The sequence below is a fragment of the Bufo gargarizans genome, chromosome 7, assembly GCF_014858855.1.
Source record: "Bufo gargarizans isolate SCDJY-AF-19 chromosome 7, ASM1485885v1, whole genome shotgun sequence".
Taxonomy (NCBI): Eukaryota; Metazoa; Chordata; class Amphibia; order Anura; family Bufonidae; genus Bufo; species Bufo gargarizans.
This window is the reverse complement of record NC_058086.1, coordinates 129,563,406-129,576,675: the sequence shown is the minus strand read 5'-3', so window position 1 is coordinate 129,576,675 and position 13,270 is coordinate 129,563,406. Positions and strand designations below refer to the sequence as shown.

Sequence of the window (13,270 nt, the reverse complement as noted above, 5' to 3'; positions counted from 1 at the left end):
GTTTGGATAAGCAGACATAAGGATACGGACAGCACACCATGTGCTGGCCACTTTTTTTGCGGCCCCATTGAAATTAATGGGTCTGCATTCAGATGCAGGAAAAAAATACGGTCGTGTGCATGAGGCCTAATAATGTTAGAGGTTGTCCAACCAGGGCAACCATTATAGAGACTCCCACTGGGTGGGATCGCTGTTTCTATGCATCACATGCATGTTAATTTATTTGAATAGCCAGCATGTAATATCACATTCTACTTGCAGCAGCTACTGTAGGGGAAATGTATGACTGGCCATGGCCATCCCCGGCGGTAAAAGCTAAACACTATGTATGGTTCTTAGAATAGAATTTATACGCCTGGGCAGTCTTGCATTTATATACAGTATGTAAGAACGTTTCTGAATGTCCTTGTAGAAATGGCAGTGGCACACTAATCGTGCAGCTCCAGGAGCGGGACACCAGTTATCATTGGCAGCTGGGCTTCCTATTCAGAATGTTGTTTTTTTTGTTTTGTTTTTACCATCCCTGCCTTCACCATTGCCTTATACACAGCACTGGACGTGGATCAGGAAATGGCAATGCCAGTTCCTGCTCCGGTCCTAGTGAGCCTGTGATCCCTGGGAATCTGCAGGAGCTGCTGGGTCTTAGCAACTCAGAAGTGCATGTCAGGAGGCTGTATTTCTCCAGTAATTGGGGTTAATATATCAGCCCTAGTGACAGGAGAAATTGGCAATAAAAAAAGTAATGTCCTCAAGGGGGCACAAAGTGTGCAGTAAAAAGTAATACTAAAGACAAGACAAAATATAAAAAAAAAAGTTAGCCACCACTAGCCCACACCTTCTAGTCCCATTTTCAACCTTCTTTTAACCACTTAAGGACCACAGGTTTATACCCCCCCAGTGACCAGGCCCTTTTTTACAAATCGGCACTCCACAACTTTAGCGGTTTATTGCTCGGTCATGCAACTTACCATCCAAATGAATTTTACCTCCTTTTCTTCTCACTAATAGAGCTTTCATTTGGTGGTATTTCATTGCTGCTGACATTTTTACTTTTTTTTTTTTGTTATTAATCGAAATTTAATGATTTTTTTTTGCAAAAAAATGACATTTTTCACTTTCAGTTGTAAAATATTGCAAAAAAAACAACATCCATATATAAATTTTTCGCTAAATTTATTGTTCAACATGTCTTTGATAAAAAAAAAATGTTTGGGTAAAAAAAAAATGGTTTGGGTAAAAGTTATAGCGTTTACAAACTATGGTACAAAAATGTGAATTTCCGCTTTTTGAAGCAGCTCTTACTTTCTGAGCACCTGGAATTTTTTGTCACAAGTTAGTGGAATATGAGACTTTGTAAGAAAAAAAAAAAAAATCATCAGTTTCCGCTAACTTGGGACAAAAAATAAAAAATTCTAGGAACTCAACATACCCCTCACGGAATACCTTGGGGTGTCTTCTTTCCAAAATGGGGTCACTTGTGGGGTAGTTATACTGCCCTGGCAATTTAGGGGCCCAAATGTGTGAGAAGTACTTTGCAATCAAACTCTGTAAAAAATGAACTGTGAAATCCTAAAGGTGCTCTTTGGATTGTGGGCCCCTTTGCCCACCTAGGCTGCAAAAAAAGTGTCACACATCTGGTATCGTCGTACTCAGGAGAAGTTGGGCAATGTGTTTTGGGGTGTCATTTTACATATACCCATGCTGGGTGAGTGAAATATCTCTGCAAAAGACAACTTTTCCCTTTTTTTTTTTTATACAAAGTTGGCATTTGACCAAGATATTTATCTCGCCCAGCATGGGTATATGTAAAATGACACCCCAAAACACATTCCCCAACTTCTCCTGAGTACGGTGATACCACATGTGTGACACTTTTTTGCAGCCTAGATGCACAAAGCGGCCCAAATTCCTTTTAGGAGGGCATTTTTTGACATTTGGATCCCAGACTTCTTCTCATGCTTTCGGGCCCCTAAAAAGCCAGGGCAGTATAAATACCCCACATGTGACCCCATTTTAGAAAGAAGACACCCCAAGGTATTCAATGAAGGGCATGGCGAGTTCATAGAATATTTTTTTTTTTTGGCACAAGTTAGCGGAAATTTTTTTATTTTATTTTTTCTCACAAAGTCTCCCTTTCCGCTAACTTGGGACAAAAATGTCAATCTTTCATGGACTCAATATGCCCCTCACGGAATACCTTGGGTGTCTTCTTTCCGATATGGGGTCACATGTGGGGTATTTATACTGCCCTGGCATTTTAGGGGCCCTAAAGCGTGAGAAGAAGTCTGGAATATAAATGTCTAAAAAATTTTACGCATTTGGATTCCGTGAGGGGTATGGTGAGTTCAGGTGAGATTTTATTTTTTGACACAAGTTAGTGGAATATGAGACTTTGTAAGAAAAAAAATATATATTTCCGCTAACTTGGGCCAAAAAAATTCTGAATGGAGCCTTACAGGGGGTGATCAATGACAGGGGGGTGATCAGGGAGTGTATATGGGGTGATCACCCCTCTGTCATTGATCACCCCTCTGAAAGGCTCCATTCAGACGTCCATATGTTTTTTACGGATCCACTGATACATGGATCGGATCTGCAAAACACATACGGACGTCTGAATGGAGCCTTACAGGAGGGTGATCAGGGAGTCTATATGGGCTGATAACCCCCCTGTCACTGATCACCCCCCTGTAAGGCTCCATTCAGACGTCCGTATGTGTTTTGCGGATCCGATCCATAGATGCGTGGATCCGTAAAACACATACAGACGTCTGAATGGAGCCTTACAGGGGGTGATCATCCCATATAGACTCCCTGATCACCCCCCTGTAAGGCTCCATTCAGACGTCCGTATGCGTTTTGCGGATCCGATCCATGGATGCATGGATCCGTAAAACACATACGGGCGTCTGAATGGAGCCTTACAGGGGGGTGATCAATGACAGGGGGTGATCAGGGAGTGTATATGAGGTGATCACCCCCGTCATTGATCACCCCCCTGTAAGGCTCCATTCAGATGTCCGAATGCGTTTTGCGGATCCGATCCATGTATCCGTGGATCCGTAAAACATATACGGACATCTGAATGGAGCCTTACAGGGGGGGGGGGTGATCAATGACACGGGGGTGATCAGGGAGTCTATATGGAGTGATCAAGGGTTCATAAGGGGTTAATAAGTGACAGGGGGGTGTAGTGTAGTGGTGTTTTGTGGTACTTTACTGAGCTACCTGTGTCCTCTGGTGGTCGATCCAAACAAAAGGGACCACCAGAGGACCAGGTAGCAGGTATATTAGACGCTGTTATCAAAACAGCGTCTAATATAGCTGTTAGGGGTTAAAAAAAAAATCACATCTCCAGCCTGCCAGCGAGCGATCGCCGCTGGCAGGCTGGAGATCCACTCGCTTACCTTCCGTTCCTGTGAACGCGCGCGCCTGTGTGCGCGCGTTCACAGGAAATCTCGGCTATCGCGAGATGACGCCAGTCGGCGTTAGTGTGACCTGGGAGAGCCGCCGCAATGATGCCTTTCGGCGTTAGCGTGGCGGCAAGCGGTTAACATATAAAAAAATATAAAAATCAGAAACAAAAAAACTTTCATTACAAATGGCATAAACATGAAGCGCCTATATCACTAAAAAGAAGCCAGACTAAGAAAACTAAAATGTTAATGGACATGTCCTTGCACCAGTTGCAAAGTGGTTGCCTTCAGGCAAATAATGTTTGGATGGAAGGAACGTAACGTAAATCTACAAAGTAAACCTCTCCGTCACATAAGGAACGCTTCTTAGTATTTGGATGCATGTCGCTCAGCAGCTGTAGTGGAAAATACACATTTGGATATTTCTTCTAGTTCAGAATTGTTCCCCTTGATGTCTTGCTCTTTTGTGATGTCCCATTTTGTATGTGTTACTTCTGAATCTTGTAGAGCCATGTCATGTCTCACTTCTACTACCGGTAATTATGAAGGGGTTGTCCCAGCAGCAAAAATGTATTTTCCATATTTTATTATTCTACTCACTATATAGCGCTACTATATTCCGCAGCGCTTTACAGACATTAGCATCACACGCTGTCCCCAGTGGGGTTCACAATCCAAGGTCCCTATCAGTGTGTTTTTGGAGTGTGGGAGAAAACTTGAGTACCCGGAGGAAACCTAAGCAAACATGCATAGAACATACAAACTCGATGTTGTTGTTTTTTTGTTTGTTTTTCAATTCCATCCCACATTTAAAAAAAAATACGACTTGTCCCACAAAAAAGTAAGCCTTCATGGCTAAGTGAATGGAAAATTTAATACGTTATGGCTTTCGGAATGTGGGGAGGAAAAAGTGAAAATTCAAAAAACGAAAATGGGCCCACTCTATAAGGGGTTAAAAAGATCCATTGAAGAAGTTATATATATACTTACAGAATGTGGCGCCACACAGTGTTCGGCATTTATGTGAATGTACATGTTCACCTTCTCAGCGGAGTACTGGTGGCCACCTGTGTGCTGTCGTCTTTTGCGCTGCTGGATCCTGCTTGCCGTAGCTGTTTACTGAACAGCAGCCAATAGAAATTTGCTTCTGTCCGTGTACTAAGGGAGGACCAAAGCCTTGAGGTTAATGCACCCATTGGCTGCTGTGGGTGGGTGCGGCTGGCCATGTGCAGCTGGCAGGACCATTGGAGCTTACCCCAAGAATAGGGCAGGTTCTATAATTTGCAGCCTGGCTGCACTGATGCAAACAGTGCAAGGATCTCATGGCCTATTTTTTATTTATTTTTATTTTATTTTTGCATTTTTTTTTTGTTTTTAGAAAAAGAAATGAATTGGTGTGTGTGCAATCCACAAAAAAGAAATTTCAAAAATGCGGTTAAGAGGCCTTACTGTAGTATAGTAATGCTAAGGCTACTTTCACAATTGCGGCAGTGTGATCCGGCGGTCAGTTCTGTCGTCTGAACTGGCCGCTGGATCCTCCAATCTGCCGCTGACTGAAAGCATTTGTGAGACGGATCCAGATGCGGATCCTTCTCACAAATGCACTGCGAGGACGGATCCGTCTCTCTGCTTGTCATGCGGACAGACGGATCCGTCTTGTATCTTTTTTCACATTTTTACCGGTCTGCGCAGGCCGGAAGGACGGATCCGGCATTTCGGTATTTTGAATGCCGGATCCGGCACTAATACATTCCTATTGGAAAAAATGCAGAATCCGGCATTCAGGCATGTCTTTGTTTTTTTTTTCACCAGAGATAAAACCGTAGCATGCTACGGTTTTATCTTTTGCCTGATCAGTCAAAACGACTGAACTGAAGACATCCTGAATGGATTACTCTCCATTCAGAATGCATGGGGATATGCCTGATCAGTTATTTTCCAGTATAGAGCCCCTGGGACGGAACTCAGCGCCGGAAAAGAAAAACGTTAGTGTGAGAGTACCCCTAAGAAGGCTGCATCTGAGGATGTAATGTCAAACAATACATTTGGAAAGTGAAATAAAGATTGGATTTCATATGTATGGAGGGATTGGAGTGGACACTAGTAAGAACTCTTCCTCTTCAGTGCTCCAGACCAAATGGCACAATTATTATCTAACCATCTGCAGTATCTGCTTTAAATTTAAGGTTACCAAAAGGGGAAGGAAACTGGCTTGTAGTGATGTAGACTGGAAAGGGTTTTGGAAGTTGTAGGCAGAAAGCAGGGAAATGGGCCACAGTGCAAAGTAGTTTAACATTGCGGATGACAGCCTTTTGGGGCCATTATGAAACTGACTTGTGAGAAACCCTTTTTTTTATGATTGCATTTTACTCCTTTTTTGCACCATTTTTTTTAAATTGGTCTTTATTAAAAGAATATTGAGCCATTCTGTCACTAAGGGTTAACTGTGTGAATCGTACTTTTTACTTTCTCTTTGTGCTGGACATCTAATAAAACATATCTCTAAATTACTAAATGGTCTTAAAATACTTATGTAAGTCACATTTTGATCAGTAAGATAAGAACGGAACTAAAATGAGTGTTTATAAGGTCAGAGAGCAGAGATAAGGAGCCATCGCTGCCTGACGGAACAGAGTGAAAATTCAGATCCTGCATCTAGAGAAACTCGAGGCTGCACAAAGATAGTGGTTAATTTTTTTTAATAAAGGCCAATTGGAAAAAAAAAAGGCCCCCAAGGTGTACATGGTCTTTAAGACTTCTTACACAACAGAATTTTCCTTGTGGGGGAAAAAAAACTGTATGTTCTAGCTTTTTCCTCTTGTGTGTTGTGTGGTTTTTTTTTTTTTGGTGGTGTTATTCTGACACTTTTGCACACAGTGGGGCACATTTACTTTTAGTGTTTGTGCCTGTTTTTATAAAAAAAAAAAAACAGTTTTAGACTGTCTAATTTTGCACCTGTTTTGGAGGCTTTTGTGCCTCATTCGACTATTTTCAAGTTTTAGACTAATTCAAGAGTTGTCTATTTTTTGCAACTCTTTTCAATCTATTTCTGTAGATGCGCCTTTCTAACAAATGAATGTGGTGCAAAAACAGTCAAATTTTTACTCCACTCCTGGGCTAGCTTATTTTTATTTGAAAGTTTTGAGTTTTAAAGCGCAAGGGTTTTTTTTTTTTAATCAAGTCACACTTTCAAGGAGACTTATGAGTTTTTTTCAAAGCACAGATGTGTTTTTCATGCGCAAATAGACCAGTTAAGTGAATATGAACCTGTCCTGGTGAAAAAGAACCACCAGAGGTCAGACTAATAACAATTCGCCCAGTCTAATTCATCAACGGCTGGGCGACCTTAATAAATACTAGGCAAAAGAAAGACCGCCGAATGAAATACGCCTGTCTAATTTTACTCCTAAAAACAGGCGAGCTTGATAAATGTGTCCCTGTGTGTCTTACCACTAGTGTTTTCTTCATGGCATTTTTCCCCTATAGAGAAGGCAATGTCAGCTTCAGCATGGTGCGTTTTTGAAAAAAGCAAGAAAGACAAAAAACGCCACATAATTAACGACTGTCAGTAGAAAAAAAAGGGCTGCGTATAATATTTCCCATAGACCTTGAGCTAACGTCTGTAGCTGGTGTTTTTACTGCCAAAACCATTACAATAAGGCAATATGCAGAAAGTTCAATAATACCAGAAAAAGTGTGAAAGCAGCATAAAAATGGCTCTTGAATTTTCTGTCATTTTGGTGCATTTGATCAGAATTGAAATATCCGGCCTGTGTAATCCATCTGTCTTATTGTTCCAGCAGAAGTGATACTCCCCAGGAGAAAGACATTCCCGGCAGTAGTGAGACCTTGTGCCAAAACATCAGCCCCGAGAACAATCTCCAAGCAGCAGCATCGTGTGACGGGCCAGAACAACCAGAGAGAAATGAGGTAATGGTTTCCTTGCAAGTAATTTCATTGCTGAAAGTACATTTTCCATGACCTGAGAGAATGCTATTGGATATTATGACTGTTTCTGTTTTTGTGTGTATATGGTTTTTGTGCAGTTTTTAAGGTGCTAGTGGACACTTCAAATTCAATGCATAACCCACATGGAGTATCTGTGATATTCGGAGAGCAAAGGCCCCCATGTACATTAGTGTATTGCTGGACGAACCTGCCGAGAATGGTGGGTTCAGCCGACAATCTATGCGCATAGCTTACTCCTGACTCCCCCGACAGATGATGCTGGAGGAGAGATGAATCAGGAACACGGTCAGTTTTTTTTCTCCTGACTTTTGTTCTCCCCAGAGTTGTCTGACAGCGGCTTTCTCCTCTCTCCCCATTGACAACACATACAGGTTGGCTGAACTGAACATGTGTGTGTATGAGAGAGATAGTTACTGCTATTCATAGCTAAGTCAGCTATTAAATGTGTATGGCGGGCTTTAATGATACCAAAGACTAAAGAATGAGTCCAACACGTATGGAGAATACTGTTTTATGGCTTATTACTATATATATAAAAAAAAGATAAATGTCCTTTTTTGCCACAGTCATGTAAATGGGGAGTCTTTGTATCAAACCGACATCCAGTGTATCCAGATGGCACATACTACATTATACCGTACATTTGGAACAGCTCAGCACATGCTAGATACATTCGGGGAAAGTGTTGTAAGTTACGACCACTCAAATCTATTGTACACGTCGCAGATTAACCACTTCAGCCCCGCTAGGTTAAACCCCCTTCATGACCAGAGCACTTTTTACACTTCGGCACTACACTACTTTCACCGTTTATCGCTCGGTCATGCAACTTACCATACAAATGAATTTTACCTCCTTTTCTTCTCACTAATAGAGCTTTCATTTGGTGGTATTTCATTGCTGCTGGCATTTTTACTTTTTTTGTTATTAATCAAAATGTAATGATTTTTTTGCAAAAAAATGACATTTTTCACTTTCAGCTGTAAAATTTTGCAAAAAAAACGACATCCATATATAAATTTTTCACCAAATTTATTGTTCTACATGTCTTTGATAAAAAAAAAATGTTTGGGCAAAAAAAAATGGTTTGGGTAAAAGTTATAGCATTTACAAACTATGGTACAAAAATGTGAATTTCCGCTTTTTGAAACAGCTCTGATTTTCTGAGCACCTGTCATGATTCCTGAGGTTCTACAATGCCCAAACAGTAGAAAAACCCCACAAATGACCCCATTTCGGAAAGTAGACACCCTAAGGTATTCGCTGATGGGCATAGTGAGTTCATAGAACTTTTTATTTTTTGTCACAAGTTAGCGGAAAATGATGATGATTTTATTTTTTTTATTTTTTCTTACAAAGTCTCATATTCCACTAACTTGCGACAAAAAATAAAAAATTCTAGGAACTCACCATGCCCCTCACAGAATACCTTGGGGTGTCTTCTTTCCAAAATGGGGTCACTTGTGGGGTAGTTATACTGCCCTGGCAATTTAGGGGCCCAAATGTGTGAGAAGAACTTTGCAATCAAAATGTGTAAAAAATGACCGGTGAAATCCAAAAGGTGCACTTTGGAATATGTACCCCTTTGCCCACCTTGGCAGCAAAAAAGTGTCACACATGTGGTATCGCCGTACTCAGGAGAAGTTGGGGAATGTGTTTTGGGGTGTCATTTTACATATACCCATGCTGGGTGAGAAAAATATCTTGGTCAAATGCCAACTTTGTATAAAAAAATGGGAAAAGTTGTCTTTTGCCAAGATATTTCTCTCATCCAGCATGGGTATATGTAAAATGACACCCCAAAACACATTCCCCAACTTCTCCTGAGTACGGCGATACCAGATGTGTCACACTTTTTTGCTGCCAAGGTGGGCAAAGGGGCACATATTCCAAAGTGCACCTTTCAGATTTTGCAGGCCATTTTTTACACATTTTGATTGCAAGGTACTTCTCACACATTTGGGCCCCTAAATTGCCAGGGCAGTATAACTACGCCACAAGTGACCCCATTTTGGAAAGAAGACACCCCAAGGTATTCCGTGAGGGGCATGGCGAGTTCCTAGAATTTTTTATTTTTTGTCGCAAGTTAGTGGAATATGAGACTTTGTAAGGAAAAAAGAAAAAAAAAGAAAAATCATCATTTTCCGCTAACTTGTGACAAAAAATAAAAAATTCTAGGAACTCGCCGTGCCCCTCACGGAATACCTTGGGGTGTCTTCTTTCCAAAATGGGGTCACTTGTGGCGTAGTTATACTGCCCTGGCAATTTAGGGGCCCAAATGTGTAAGAAGTACCTTGCAATCAAAATGTGTAAAAAATGGCCTGCGAAATCCGAAAGGTGCACTTTGGAATATGTGCCCCTTTGCCCACCTTGGCTGCAAAAAAGTGTCACACATGTGGTATCGCCGTACTCAGGAGAAGTTGGGCAATGTGTTTTGGGGGGTCATTTTACATATACCCATGCTGGGTGAGAGAAATATCTTGGCAAAAGACAACTTTTCCCATTTTTTTTATACAAAGTTGGCATTTGACCAAGATATTTCTCTCACCCAGCATGGGTATATGTAAAATGACACCCCAAAACACATTCCCCAACTTCTCCTGAGTACGGCGATACCACATGTGTGACACTTTTTTGCAGCCTAGATGCGCAAAGGGGCCCAAATTCTTTTTAGGAGGGCATTTTTAGACATTTGGATCCCAGACTTCTTCTCACACTTTCGGGCCCCTAAAAAGCCAGGGCAGTATAAATACCCCACATGTGACCCCACTTTGGAAAGAAGACACCCCAAGGTATTCAATGAGGGGCATGGCGAGTTCCTAGAATTTTTTTTTTTTTTGCATAAGTTAGCGGATATTGATTTTTTTTTTTTTGATTTTTTTCTCACAAAGTCTCACTTTCCGCTAACTTAGGACAAAAATTTCAATCTTTCATGGACTCAATATGCCCCTCACGGAATACCTTGGGGTGTCTTCTTTCCGAAATGGGGTCACATGTGGGGTATTTATACTGCCCTGGCTTTTTAGGGGCCCTAAAGCGTGAGAAGAAGTCTGGAATATAAATGTCTAAAAATGTTTACGCATTTGGATTCAGTGAGGGGTATGGTGCGTCCATGTGAGATTTTATTTTTTGACACAAGTTAGTAGAATATGAGACTTTGTAAGAAAAAACAAAAACAAACAAAAAATTTCCGCTAACTTGTGCCAAAAAAAATGTCTGAATGGAGCCTTACCGGGGGGGGGGGGGGGGGGGGGGGTGATCAATGACAGGGGGGTGATCAATGACAGGGGGGTGATCAATGACAGGGGGGTGATCACCCATATAGACTCCCTGATCACCCCCCTGTCATTGATCACCCCCCTGTAAGGTTCCATTCAGACATCCGCATGATTTTTTACGGATCCATGGATACATGGATCGGATCCACAAAACACATGCGGACGTCTGAATGGAGCCTTACAGGGGGGTTATCAATGACAGGGGGTGATCAGGGTGATCACCCCCCTGTCACTGATCACCCCCCCTGTAAGGCTCCATTCAGACATCCGCATGATTTTTTACGGATCCATGGATACATGGATCGGATCCACAGAACGCATGCGGACGTCTGAATGGAGCCTTACAGGGGGGTTATCAATGACAGGGGGTGATCAGGGTAATCAGGGTGATCACCCCCCTGTCACTGATCACCCCCCCTGTAAGGCTCCATTCAGACATCCGCATGATTTTTTACGGATCCATGGATACATGGATCGGATCCACAGAACGCATGCGGACGTCTGAATGGAGCCTTACAGGGGGGTTATCAATGACAGGGGGTGATCAGGGTAATCAGGGTGATCACCCCCCTGTCACTGATCACCCCCCCCTGTAAGGCTCCATTCAGACATCCGCATGATTTTTTACGGATCCATGGATACATGGATCGGATCCACAAAACGCATGCGGATGTCTGAATGGAGCCTTACAGGGGGGTTATCAATGACAGGGGGGTGATCAGGGAGTGTATATAGGTGATCACCCGCCTGTCATTGATCACCCCCTGTAAGGCTCCATTCAGACGTCCGCATGTGTTTTGCGTACCAATCCATGTATCCATGGATCCGTAAAAATCATGCGGACGTCTGAATGGAGCCTTACAGGGGAGTGATCAATGACAGGGGGGTGATCAATGACAGGGGGTGATCAGGGAGTGTATATGGGTGATCACCCGCCTGTCATTGATCACCCCCCTGTAAGGCTCCATTCAGACGTCCGTATGCTTTTTGCGGATCCGATCCATGTATCCGTGGATCTGTAAAAATCATACGGACGTCTGAACGGAGCCTGACAGGGCGGTGATCAATGACAGGGCGGTGATCAATGACAGGGCGGTGATCAATGACAGGGCGGTGATCAATGACAGGGGGGTGATCAGGGAGTTTATATGGGGTGATCATGGGTGATCAGGGGTTTATAAGGGGTTAATAAGTGACGGGGGGGGGGGGTGTAGTGTGGTGTTTGGTCACATCTACACCCGGCGCAGGCGCATTGAGGATGGAGCGGCCGAGCGAGCGGCCGCCTCTCAGTGCGCCTGCGCACATTGAAGATGGGTACGGCCGCGGCGCAGGCTCTGGATTTTGATTGCGAACAGGCAGGGCGATTCTGTTCCCTGGCCCTGTCAATCACAATGCGGAGGGGGCGTCATTAGGATCGGAGGATGCGGCTGCTACCAGCAAGTAGCCGCCCTACTTGTTGGTAGCAAGGTAATTTACATATTTTAAAAATAGCTTTTCATCAAATTCTACTGAACCAAAATTATTTTACTTATGTATAGGGAGCTCGCAGTATAGGGATTATTAGTAAGCAAAACAAAAAACAGTTTAGTGGGCTGACAGAAGCCCTTTAAGATGAAAGATGGTGCGTGTATTTTAGCTGCTCACTTCAGTAGCACCATTCAGCTAATGCACATTACAGCATTGTGTGGACTATTTAAATGTGATAATTGCACTCCAACATTTTCATGCCGTTATCCTATGGCTTCTATTCTCTACATTAAAGGGGTTGTCTTGCCATAAAAAAAAAGACTTCCCATGGTGTAAAGTAATAAAAGAAGTCTGTACCGGTATTACTTGCTCTCCTCATCCCAGATTCCCGGTCCTTCTCAACACGTAGGAAATGCCCACTCCGCCCATCACTGGCCTCAGGGGTGACCTGCATCAGGCAGCGATTGGCTGAGTGGTCATTTCCTGCGTGTTGAGAGAGACCTGGTGGAGGGGTGTCCTACCGTCCCCATTAGCGGCCTCTGCAAGCATTACATTCTAGCTGTGATGTTTTCTAGCTGCGGGACTCTACAGAACAGTTTGAAGAATATTACCGCCAGAAGATGCGTTACCAGCAGCACCTGGAACAGAAGGAGCAGCAAAGGCAGCTCTATCAGCAAATGCTGGTTGAGGGGGGAGTCAACCAAACAGAGGACTCTGAACATCCCCAAAATCTCACTGAACAGTTTCTTAACAGGTATGGTTAACTAATATGGGGGTATTGGGGATATTTAGATGAAAGCAGTTTACATCTCCTAAAACGGCCCCAAACTGAAAACGAAAAAACTTGAGATTTGGAATACAAGGCACATTAGTATTTTTGTCCTTTTTTTTTTAGTCCTTTTTTTTTTTTGCTGTCTAGTAAAAACCGTACATCTGAATATCCATTCTTCCAACATCGTAACTTCACTCGCACCCATTTCATCTCTCCGTTTTATTAATGCTATGCTGAATTATCCAATATTATTCAATCCTCAGAACTGGCTGGAAAAGTGAGATGTTCCACAATTAACAACACTCTTGTTCCTGGATGGAAGACAACCACTTTATGCTTCAGCCCTTTACTTTAGGCCTCATGCACAC

At 42.7% G+C, this 13,270-nt stretch overlaps 1 protein-coding gene across 2 annotated transcripts in view; it reads left to right on the top strand.

Annotated features, from left to right (window-relative positions):
- Positions 1 to 13,270, top strand: part of WDR47 (WD repeat domain 47) — an 86,047-nt gene that overhangs the window by 33,548 nt on the left and 39,229 nt on the right. The window contains exons 6-7 of one of the 2 annotated variants that reach the window (XM_044300954.1): positions 7,220 to 7,346; positions 12,706 to 12,884. In XM_044300954.1, coding sequence (XP_044156889.1) covers positions 7,220 to 7,346; positions 12,706 to 12,884 — 306 coding nt within the window. Of the gene's footprint in view, positions 1 to 7,216; positions 7,347 to 12,705; positions 12,885 to 13,270 lie in introns of both variants that reach the window. The other variant, XM_044300953.1, reaches the window with a different exon arrangement.